The sequence below is a fragment of the Agrilus planipennis genome, unplaced genomic scaffold (assembly GCF_000699045.2).
Source record: "Agrilus planipennis isolate EAB-ADULT unplaced genomic scaffold, Apla_2.0 scaffold55, whole genome shotgun sequence".
Lineage (NCBI taxonomy): Eukaryota > Metazoa > Arthropoda > Insecta > Coleoptera > Buprestidae > Agrilus > Agrilus planipennis.
Genome location: NW_020438918.1, coordinates 1,143,564 through 1,156,233, shown reverse-complemented (window position 1 = coordinate 1,156,233; position 12,670 = coordinate 1,143,564). Strand labels below are relative to the sequence as shown.

The following is a 12,670-nucleotide window of genomic DNA, read 5'->3' as shown; positions in this document are numbered from 1 at the left end:
TCTCTTAGGGATAACCCACAATAACCATTTTTTATCCTTTACTTTTTACAAGAAATAATGGCTTATTTACGAAGCGATTTTAAGCAATACAGCATTAATCCTTATCCAATTAAGTACTTTTAAATACATTGTGCATTTAATATAGATCAATATGGCTCTTTACAGCATGTAATTTAAATTAATATTTTCGAAGATATTACAGATCTAAAATGCAGGGACATGCGGTTTCGGCGGTACCGGCCGGGGTGCCGGTTTGTATTATCTAATGACAAAAAAGCTGTGAATGTTGTATATAAAGACATTGAGTAGTATATTAAGTATCAGCATTGCACCCTTGCGAAGCTGGCCTGCTCGCTAGTATATTATATAGATAATGGTACGAATCCCTTCGTGCGCGAGTCCGACTCGCACTTGGACGGTTGTATTATAAATGACTTATTAATATTCAACATAGAACATAAAGGCGCTTGGATTGTTTTAAAATAAAATAGCAATAATTCCACCTATAAACATCCGACTAATTTGGATATTTTATTGCCGAATGTCTATTTCGATTCGAAGTCTACAGGCGATTCGATTCAAAGATTGTAATCGATTACCATCATTTTAGCAATATACTATTTCGCGAAATCACCGACAATTTTGCTTTTTACTGCCGTGTGACACCGTAAAACTCTCGAATGTCGACATTAAAATGTACTGCCGTAGTGGAATACGATTGTACTTAAGTCGTAAAAGTGTATGTATGTTTTGAGTTGGCGCTTACGGACTTATATTTTTATACCTAATAATGTCTAGTAACTGTGTGCGTCTTTATTACCATCGATCGAACACGATTAATCATCATAAAATTTTTAATTATTTGCGATTTATATATATTAACAGAAAAGTCAAGCGCACCTAACTCTTGCATATTAATCGCGATTCGTTTCGAGTACTACAAACTAGTCAGTCAATCATTACCAGATTCTCTCGAGTTTACCGTTAAAAGTAGTTTAGTATTTAATTAAAGATGCCACACTTGGAGCGAGCTGTAATACAAATGTTTACATATTATTAAATTTGCCCACGACTTCGTGCCGCAGACTACTGAAATTACACAAGTTCACTGCGGAAATTTAATTCTCATACTTTCTGATCAAGTATTAAGATGATTTAAATGAAATAGAAACTAAATGAAGCTCAAGTTCAGCTCGATATGTTTTTGTAAAAGCTCTATCCTAATTAGATCGGTAGGTTGTAGGAGATTAGGGTTGCCACCCGTACTTTATTATAAAGTATTGTACTCCATTTCGACTGTGCGTACGTTATATTTTACAAGATACATAAAGTACGCAAAAATACTTTATTTAAGGCCTTAAGTAAACGTCGTAATTTTGTAAGCAAAGGAAAAGAAGACAAGTTTTACGGCTTTGTGACCATGAAGAAAATCGAATCCATGGAACAATCTTCACCTGGAATAAAAGAAAGAGTGTATAAAAACTTTGTTTATAGAAAAGGCAGTATGCTATTTGGAAAAATGGTTCAACTACAATGATGACAATTGGTTAGCTCTCATATGTCATTTTAACTTGACCACCCCTCTGTCCTATGAAGTGATTCTTAAAATTACTGAAACCATAAAAATGGAAACAAAAATTAATTATGATGCATTTTACAATGAAGTGAACCATTTAAATCAAATTAGGGTAAAAAAAAATGTAATAGCAGCATCACTTTCAAAGAAACATGCACTGAAGAAAAATGGCAAGCCATATTTACGGAACAACCTGATTTCCCAAATCTGTTGAAGGTAGTGCCACTTTTGCTGTCCGTTCCGGCCACTTCAGCATTTACAGAAAGAGTATTCTCTGTCATAAACGCAAAGTGGCGGGACGACAGGAATAAAGCTTCATTAAAACTAATTATAAATGAACTTTTAGCTTACTTAAATCTTTGTTTGCCATGTTTAGAGGCTATTAATGTATTTAAGAGCGACAGCAATTTGTTACTGGCTGCTAAGTGTAACAAAAAATATGTTTTTAAAAACAAAAAATAAAATGCTTTATTTTTATGCTGAGTACTTTTTTTTTAACCTTTTAGTCGAGAAGTACTTTATGTAAAGCCTGAAAAGGTGGCAACCCTATAGGAGATGCGTACACAGACTTTCAAAAAGACGTTCGAAAATGCATTCCCACAATTTCCTTGAATCTTCTTCAAACAAACTTTACCACCAGAAGTAATAATTTTTCGTTTAGTGTTCCATATTTCGTGTTGGTCTTGCGTTCGTTCGGTCTTGGTTTTGAGCATACATTTTTGAAAGACCAAGACGAAGAATGCGAAATCAAAACCAATTTTGCGCATCACTATTTCCAGGGGTAATGCCTTGATAAATGAATTGTTAAACTTATTCAGAAAAGGTATAATTTTGAAATACAACTACTAAAGAACCTTAATATTTACGTGATTTTTGTAAATTTATTTTTTTCCTGTAGATTAAAAGTTGTTTTGGCTTATCTGTGTTATCCGTTTTCTAGTTAAGGGTAGTTTGTAACGTAGCATAAACTTTAAACTGGGTAACTGAAAGTTTCATCAGTTTTTATCCTTTCCATTAGTTATTAAACCCTCTCTCGCTCGGCTTTTGCTGTGTGGATGTCTATAATTGAATTTTTCTCTTAGAGAACTTTCGAATAAAACAGTCTAGTCGTCTACTTTGTTATCTGAACTAAAACTTCGTTCAAGTAAAAATTCCTTTCAGACTTGTTCCACAGTTTTCGCGTGTAATTTTGTGTAAACAGATAAACCAATAAATGGAACTCCATATACACTGAGATTTATTTTCATTTATTGAATTTAATATCTTAATTTGAGTAATATTCAGTTTTGGAGGAACATTTTTTAATAACGAAACTTTCGGGATGCCTCTTGCAACTTTTAGGTCCATTCAATGTTTTGTAATAAAAGAGAGGCATTCCAGATCGCCTCCAAGACTATACGATTTATGGAAATAAAAAATGATGTATGGAATGCTTAATATAGACCAAAACATACTTCGCCCTTTGGGTTATATAACAAAGATTCATATTTCGCCTTTCATTTCGACGTGGGTGCAGGTATCCTGACATTTTCTACATAACTTCTTATTAGAAGTATTTTTATCTTTAGTTTTATTCAAAATATTTCCTAGGAATATTTTAAAGAAAAATGAAACTAGAATTTAATTGTATTCTTTTGCACCCAACTTCAAATTTAAGCCGTATAATTTTTATACGCTTTGAGAGCTCGTATAGCAAGGCTTGTGTGTGAAAAATTCCAATTAATTCTACGCAGTAGTTTTTGGTTGGTGCCCTTTTAAATATGGAGAGCGATAAGCAGCATTTCCGACATATCTTACTGTTTTACTACAGAAAGGGTAAAAATGCTGTTCAAGCCAGAAAGAAATTGACTGATGTGTATGGAGAAGGACTGGTTCGCTAAATTTCGATCCAGCAATTTTGATGTCGAAGATGCACCACGTTCGGGAAGGCCGGTTGAAGCTGATAAAGACGCGATAAGGGCATTAGTTGATGTGAACCGGTGAATAACAACACGTGAGATCGGATTGAGGTTAAATTTATCAAATTCAATAGTTTATGAAAGGCCTGGGAATATGCTCGAAGCTCGATGTATGGGTTCCCCATGTTCTCACAGAGAGAAATCTGTATCGCTGCATTGACATCTGCGATTCGCTTCTCAAACGCCACGAAAATGATCCGTTTTTGAAGCGCATCATCACTGGGGACGAAAAATGGGTTGTATACAACGACGTCAAACGCAAGAGGTCATGGAGCAAAAAAGATGAACCGGCTCAAACCATTTCCAAAGCCGATATTCACCAAAAAAAGGTGATGCTGTCTGTTTGGTGGGATTTTAAAGGAATCGTTTTTTTTGAGCTTTTACCGGATAACACAACGATTAATTCGGAAGTCTACTGTCATCAGCTGGACAAACTGAATGATGCACTTCAACAGAAAAGGTCAGAACTAATCAACAGGAAAGGTGTAGTGTTTCACCAAGACAACGCGAGACCTCACACAAGTTTGGTCACTCGCCAAAAGCTTTTACAGCTTGAATGGGATACAATGCTACACCCACCATATTCTCCAGACCTGGCACCATCGGATTATTATTTGTTCCGGTCACTCCAAAATTTTTTAGACGGTAAAACCTTCACCTCAAATGAGGAGGTCAAAAACCTCCTCGATCAGTTTTTTGCCAGCAAAGACCAAAAATTTTATGAGCGTGGAATTATGCTACTACCAGAAAGATGGCAAAAGGTGTTGGACCAGAACGGTCAATATATAATTTAATAAAGTATTTGTTTATTATACGAAAACTGTCTTTCATTTCCACAAAAAAAAAACGAAATGACTCCGAACAACCCTATAGATATAGTGCCTAATAAAGAAATTGTATAATCAAGTATAATATGTATTTCGAAAAAAGTTGAACGGAATTCCAATATTCTACTACTCTTTATCATACTAAAAAGACATGACATCAAGAATGTAATAAAAGAAAAAAATAATTCGTCCCTCAAAACCAAAGCAATCCTAAACTAAATTGCATTTGTTTTTATTTGGCAATTACCATCGCTAATTACGTTTGATGTAGAGGGTAATTTACTTTCCTTAATGACCAACTTTAGGTAAACGTGCTGGAAAATTTTAGTTGCGGTTCATGTCAACCCTCAAATCCGAAGCATTAGGGTGGTAACTGTAAAATTGAAAACGCTTAACTACTGTCTGTCGTCGGAGTTTTAATGGAATATTTTAGAAGCGATAGAAGAAAAAAAAAGGATAACACTCAAGGCTTTCATTCCATCCGCAGTCTGATCCCTTCGGGACATCCGTCCCTTAAATAAAAATTTATTCTTTCGATCTCTTTCTGTTTCATTAAAATTTGGGCAACTTTAATATCCGAAATTTATACATTATACAAAGCGAGAAAATGTTTGAAAAAAGAAAGCGGTTTTAAATAACCTTTTGAATATTTAAATTAATTAAATTTTTCTCCAACTTACGAAGTTCAGGCTAGGAAAACTTACGTTAATATTTGAATAACTAGGCCCTTTATACTTGTTTACCGTTCTTTTGGTGTTTTTAACTTTTCGTAGCCTTTTTATGACTTAAAAGCGTGTGCATTTTTCTTTTTACGCTCGTACGCAATTACTTTACCGATTGGCAAGTCTCTACCACGTCGTTCACATTATATCATAACGAAGTCATCGCGGTCTTGCAGGTTATTCTTGTTTGCGTACACGCTATTCAAAAGGCAAAGGGAATTCGCTAAAACAAGTCACGATCCGCGATTTTTTCAAAGCAACTCCGTCCCTGGCGCCGCGTCGCCTTGGGTCGTCGTCGGTCGCGCGCTTTTTGACGGAAAAGGAAAAGTAATGTCCGCGGACCGTTTGTTTCTGTTGTTATTACCATACATAACATACAACGTGTACACGTCCGGCACTCGCTGTTTCTCTTGAAAATTTGCTGTTCTCTACACGCCCCTAATAATAGAAGCAGGTGCATCTGCGGCAGTTCTCTTTAACGGGGTATAATAATAAATTTCAGTGGTATTCGTACTGTTTTATGGTATCGTTCAAAGAAGAGATGAAAGAGAGAGAGAGAGAGAAACAAAACGTTCGTTAATTTCAAAATTAGAAGCCTTTTATTAGGGGCATACACGGAGGAAATGAAAAACGAAAATTACCTAAATATTTAAGCGATATTTACAATTTATCCCACTAGCCCGTTAGCGGTAAGCAAAAATAATAAAAATTATAATTTGGACCCGAATTTGTAAAAATAAAATCCCAACAGAAGTAAATTTACTAGGTATTTTACTTAATATTACAAGTTAAATTGTAATATTTAAAAAACATGAGATAATNCTGATCCTATAAGACAATTGAAATTAATAATAAAATTAGACAAATGTATTTTACAATCGTAACGATATTTTGTTAGTTTAGTTTTATTTCATCAAACCCCAAGTGTTTGAATGAAGACCGAGAACCTGTAACCTTGAAAATTATTACTTTAAAACATATATACATATTCAAATAAAATTCTGGAAAAGTATAAAATTCGTAGCCTTTTTGATGTGTTATATAAAGAAAGACATTAAATCGTTTATTTTTTTCATTTCCTTTTTTTCTTTAATGACATCTATAAGCGTTGATGCATAACACCCGTCAAGTATAATATGGAGCTTCTTTCTTTGATGTCAAAAAGAAAATGTTCACTTCAACGATTCCGTCACCCATGACTTTAAAAAAGAAAAACGCCGCTTCACCTTTACGGGAAAAATGATTGCGAAATACTCTTTTCTTTCCTTATTTTTTCAACTAAATGATCGTGAGTTACGTCGACTCTCACTATATGATAGACCCAAGAAAATGTGCACCATATGTTTTCTACGTAATAATTTTCATCCTTTAGTTTTTCCGGCTTCCTCTGTAAGCGTTTATACGAATCTTTCGTCTGTTTTATTGGTAAAGAGTCATTAAATATGCCGCGACGCCCGATGGAGACAAACAATGGTTAATATAACCAATAGATAATTATAATTTCAAGGGATTTTTAAAGCGATATAGCCCCACAGGTGTAGATACGTACTACTAATTAACTTTAGTGTAAATGTTAGGCTAAGATTAGGTCAGAAGTCGGCAAACTTTTCAGATGGACGGTATTGTGGTATTTCATCATTATAGGGTCATCAATTTGAAAACTGGTTGGATATGTATCGTCCGACATCCTTAATTATTTGCGATTGTGAACAGTATGGTTTCCTCATGTCTAATCCTTATAGACACTCTTAGCGCCTTTTGATTTAGATTGTTAGTTCTTCAGAAAAGGTTAGGTCTACTGATTTATTTGAGATAAACCTATTTAGTGTCGTCATCATAAGGTCGTCAGTCCTAAGACTTCTTGAACACGCACCTCCACTCTTTCCTATCCTGAGCTAATCTTTAAATTTCCCTAAAACTAAAACAACCCACATCCTTAACTATTTGCGAGCAGTAATCTAACCTAGGTCTACCTCTACCCGACCTACCGTTTGTGCCTCTAATATGTCCCTGACTAGATCTTCATGCCTGAGAAGGTGTCCTACCAGCCTATCTCGCCTATTTCTTAGTGATTTCCATAGAGTCCTCTATTCTCCTATTCTTTCTAATATCCCTTCATTTCTAACCTTATCTATCCACGGGATCGTCACCTGTCTGACTCCCTTCCTAATATTTACTTCTTTACATTGCGTCCCCATCTCTATGACTGCCTGTTGCACTTTATACAAATTAAGTATAACACTTCTGTCTGTGTAACTCATCCCTACACTTTTAAGTATATTTAACATCTTGTCCCATTTACACTACAAATCCTATGTACGCACTCTTTCTTTTTTCTATCGTTTTCCCTATTATTACCCGTAAGCTAGAATGGCCTTCCGCGTTCTTCTATTTCTTCTAAACCCAAATTGATCTTCCCGTAATAGTTCTTCCGCCCTTTGTTTCCATCCTCCTCTGTACAAAATAGAAAATGTAAAACGCTTGTTTTCTTCTAAACTTCAATTTTTATTTACATTTGTATGATTTTAAATGTGCTTCTTAATTTTGAAATTCTAAACGTGACCTAACTACGACGGCTTGGTTTTTTCTCATCCTATAATCACAGTGTTTCTACAAACTGATTTTTATCGGGAAAACAATCAAAAGATTAGTTAAAATTGAGTTTCGCTTGCTCTTCCGTTGCAGAATACCCCAAGAAAAGCTTGCATATGTCCTATGTGATGTTTGTAGTTGGAGATTAAGGGAGAGGTGCAAACAAAATATGGAATGACGCATTGACTATTGAATTAATCGGTTGTTCAGTAGTAAAATCACTATTCAAATTATTATAGTAACTTCTTTCGTCCGATAGGGGAGTACAATTTAACAGACAATGTCAACATGCTCATGCGGTGCCGTGATTTTTTATTGGATACAGTCGTTAATTAAACGATAAGTTCTTTTAAACCGCGACGGTATAATAACGCGCTTTTTTAACGATTGTTGAGTATAGAAGGAAAATTTTCAATATTTATTTCAATCAATCAATAATTTTTTTCCACTCGAGACGCGATACGTCCACCCACATCTTCAATAATATGGTGTAATTAATTCCTTTTGTTTGACGTTACCGTCACCGAGTGTTGTGTTGAGTTGTTTACTTTCGCCCTTGTACCCTTTTATCTATTTTAAATGTCTTAATTGTGATATCGCACCATTTACTAATTGAATTCATCGGACAGCATCGGATACTACGCGTTATCGATTTGGACGAAAGGACATATCACAAAAACCTTGGACACAAATGGCTTATATACGTATGTACAATTGTATATAATACATAATAGAATCGCTTTCTGTCGCTAGTACGTCTATGGAAAAATACCTACGTACATTGGAACTAAGGTCGGAATTAATAATTCACCAAATTGTACACGCATTAGCGCATGACATTGGCCGGTACATAGTCTTGTACTGACACGCATACCAACCTAGATTAATAAAACAGGGAGCAACAGGGAATAACAAAACTTTTTTCCGATTTTTTCTCGATCCTGGCCGCACTTCACTATCAGTCTTCAATTTCTCATCATGACAGTTGCGATCTCGGGATTGTCTCTTGCATTTTACCGTACGGGGATGCGGTTGTGAATCGACTTTTCATGTTTTCCCTTCACCGCGAAAAGCGTCAATAATTCAAAACCTGAAATTGATCCAGTAATAATGGCGACAAAATACAAACACGGTGTTCGACACGGATATGTTGACGTGCGTGTATGTTAGTTTGATTGTATGCAGTTTTTGTCAACACGTTCACGTGGCCGAAGTTCCGCAATTGCCAGTGCCGCTGCTGTTCATCGTAATTGGCTTTTGTTAAAGCGAAGTTGACACAGTCCGCTGCACTTGACGTTTAAAGCTCGCGCAAGTTGAATTACCGTCGTTGCAATTTTCAAGTTTTGTTTTTCGTTGCGGAAAATGCTGCGGTTGGCGGTTAAGTGGCGTTTACCCTGTTGTCGCGCTAATTTGTAGGGAAATTTGACTTTTGGCACGTAATTGGACGGATTTTTTGATGTCATATCTTCATAAATTGCACATATGTGTATGTGAACAAAAGGGACCGGTAGATTTTTAAATAATTCTTAATATAGATGAGGGAAAATTGAGGAAAATCGAAATGACACAAAATTTTCGTATATGAAATTGTGAACACGTAATATATATCTATGTGAATAATAATAATAATAATTTTTTCAAGGACGATGAATATTGTAATGAAGGGTAGTTTGTCATGTTATTTATGTATTTATAAATAGGCAATACAAAACGTTTTCCACTACATTTTGTTAATGCCTAATACTTTTGTTTATTGAAAAATTTACGTTAGTTTTTATTGTTACAATTTTGAAACTATGTAGTGGTTCCTAAAAATACTTGTACAAACAATTTCACTATTTCTTGTATCTCTGAGTAAATCGTGCAGTCGTGTTTTTGAAGATATTTTAGTTTTATTCGAAACATAAGAAACGTTTTATGAAAACTGTGCTGTAGAATAAACAAGTGATCAAAATGCTGGGATTCAGGACTTTTAAAATTAACAGATTTCGACACGCCGATTATGAAATTGTACTTGGTAAGATTTTTTCTATTTGATCTTGAAGAAGGTGTTTCTAATTTTTTTGTTTGAACAATTTCGTCCTAAAGTGGTTAACTGGAAACTAATGTTAAAATTGACATATAAATAAATAAAAAGTCCTGGCGGAAGAAAAATAGATCAACCATACATAATTTACGGTATCTAATATGTATGTAAATTTGTAAAAAAATTATACACGTAAAACCTATCGCGTTCCTGATAAACATACCCATCTTTAAAAAGAAAATTATACCATTATTATTAATATTGTTGAATGGTAATTAAAAGTATGCCAAAAACACTTCCAGTTCTTGTCTTCCAACGTTCCCCGCAGTTTTTGATAGGAAAATTGGTTTTTCATTGAATTGTAATAAAATTTTGGGAAAATGTTCTTTGAATCGTCCTGATCAAAAATCAGCTACAAGTCTCAAAATCTCGAGTTATTACCGTTTGTACTTACCTAAAAGTAGAAATTCCTGTAAAATGTTTACCTTTACCCTTTTCACCCTTTAAGTAATAGAATCGGTTAAATTTGGATTTCCTGAGTCTGTATAATGTTTAAATACCTTTAAAAACAGTCAGAACTTCCTTGTCAAGGTAAAATTCGTTGATATAAGCAACATCCATTCATCCTTCCATACGAAAACGCATTAAAATGTCAGTTAATTAAGGTAATCTTCAACGTCCGTAAGTCAAAAACTCGAGGTACATATTTGATACTTGTAACCATTGATACATGAATTAAGAACGATTTTTTCAATTAATTTGTTAGAATCGACTCAAGCCTACATTCTTATTAAAAATGATGTCTTTGACACTAACAAGGGACTACTATTTGAGAATGAAACCATTTATTCCACCGAAGTTTGAGCTTTTGCAATTCTTCCAAATGTATTCGTTGTAACAGTAAATTGAATGTTAAAATGGTCGGAATATTAAGAACATAATCGGGGCTTTATTTAGGGCTAAAGCTTTATTAAACCTCAAGTGTTGATAATACAAAAGCCGCTTATTAACTTTAAGTAGTCGGAGGTTTCTCTTCGCCGACTTCAAATATAGCAAACAATGTATTATTATTAAACGTATTATCTATGGTATATTTATACGTAATAGACCCCAAAATGAGCTTTTTTCTGTGAATAGCTTTCGTTGCCTAGCCAACGAACTCCGGCTGGAGATCTCTTTTACAGAATAACTGACTGCAAATAAAAATTAACGAAACGAAAGGCTTTCGGGGTAAATATTCCTTCAGATGAAAGCTACATTAGTAAATGGAAAATTCGCAGAAGCGAGAAATAAGAGATCAACACGAGAGTGTATAGGTACCAAAAGAAAACATTAACTTAATATCATACAGGGTTACCCATAAATTACATAACGCAAAATTCATAAATTCTTTACTTCCCCTAACACAAATCTTGACCCCCTCCCTCTCACAACGTTACAGAAACAACCCCCTCCAATTTGCGTTACATCTAATCAAAAATTTACATTAAAATCGATTTATGTATTTCGTATACTTAGTACGAAATTGTAGAAATTAAAACGGCAGTCTAGTAATAAAATATTAATATACGATCAATTGGATTTAGTGAGCAACTTTTTGTAATATTGTTCAGTAAAAGATATACCCTTTAGGCGCCTTACTAAGGCGAAATGTGTGGAGTTTTTTATGTTTTATTACTTTTACTTGTAGATATTTCATGCATTTTTGTACAATAGAGGCAAGTTGAGAACCCAACATACCAATATTCTATTATATGCAATCATTAAAGGAAAAATACAGCGTTTTGTAGGGATATTAGTACAAATAGCGTCAACTATCTTTTTATATAAACAATATAGGATTTCCAAGATTCCGATCCCTACCTTCCGGCACCCAAAAGTTTACGTTTAGGTTCTGATCACTTTCAATTTTATTTATTGTGTCCTACTATAAAACATTAAAATAAAATAATATTTAACTATTTAGCACCTGTAGTTGCATGTATACGTCTGCCTCATTTTAATTTGCTTCTTGTTGCTTCTGTGAATGCCGGGGATTATAAATTAAATAGGTACAAGAGCTTTTGTAATTAATAAGAAATTCGGTCGGGATTCGGATATTATTTAGTCTTAGATTTACTTAAACGTTATACGGCTTTCCAACAAGGGTAAGGTCCCAAAGGATTATTGTATCTGTTTGAATAATTCCCGTTTATGTTGTTTACATTTTGTTGCTTACTAATGCCACGTGATGCTTTTGTGCCGTTGCTTGTTATTCAAGTTTTCTTTTTAAGCAAATAGCACAAAAACAAAAGGCCTTAACAAGTATGCTTTAAACAAAGTCTGGACAATTGTTTCAACTAAAAAGCCACGAGTGTATCTATTACACATTTGAAAGCAAACAAAATTTCGTCGTGCAGAATCAAAAAAAATCTGTCTATTTTTATTATCAAGTAACATTTTTATCAATAAAAGTAATATTCTACTCGATTCGTTTTCTGTCTCATAATGCGTGCAGTATAACATCGCATAATAATGGAATATTTAATTTTTCCTTCGAGAGTTACGTCACTCTTGGTCGACCTAATTTTTATTTTTTCTTCGTAAAGGTAAAGGGTTGATTTAATTTATTGACCTCTGACGTTAAAAGGAAAGCTATTTATAGAGTTTGTGATGAATTAATAATACGAAGCAAGTTTGATCACGAACCGGTGAAGTAGGTATCTAATTTAATTCAATATTAAGTTCATTGGTCATTTGGTTTAAATGCATTTGCTTAGTAATCCCTCACAATACTATTAAATGTAGGGTTGTTCGGAAAGTCATTTCGTTTTTTGTTGTGGAAATGAAAGACAGTTTTCCTATAATAAACAAATACTTTATTAAATTATATATTGACCGTTCTGGTCCAACACCTTTTGCCATCTTTCTGGTAGTAGCATAATTCCACGCTCATAAAATTTTTGGTCTTTGCTGGCAAAAAACTGATC

At 34.1% G+C, this 12,670-nt stretch overlaps 1 protein-coding gene across 11 annotated transcripts in view; it reads left to right on the top strand.

The window, feature by feature from the left end:
- Nucleotides 1-12,670, top strand: part of LOC108740093 (afadin) — a 161,465-nt gene that overhangs the window by 121,814 nt on the left and 26,981 nt on the right. The window contains exon 1 of one of the 11 annotated variants that reach the window (XM_025973744.1): nt 9,586-9,692. The exons of the other annotated variants lie outside the window; for them this stretch is intronic. Coding sequence (XP_025829529.1) covers nt 9,629-9,692 — 64 coding nt within the window. The 5' untranslated portion in view covers nt 9,586-9,628. Of the gene's footprint in view, nt 1-9,585; nt 9,693-12,670 lie in introns of those variants that run through there. 11 annotated transcript variants of the gene reach the window in all.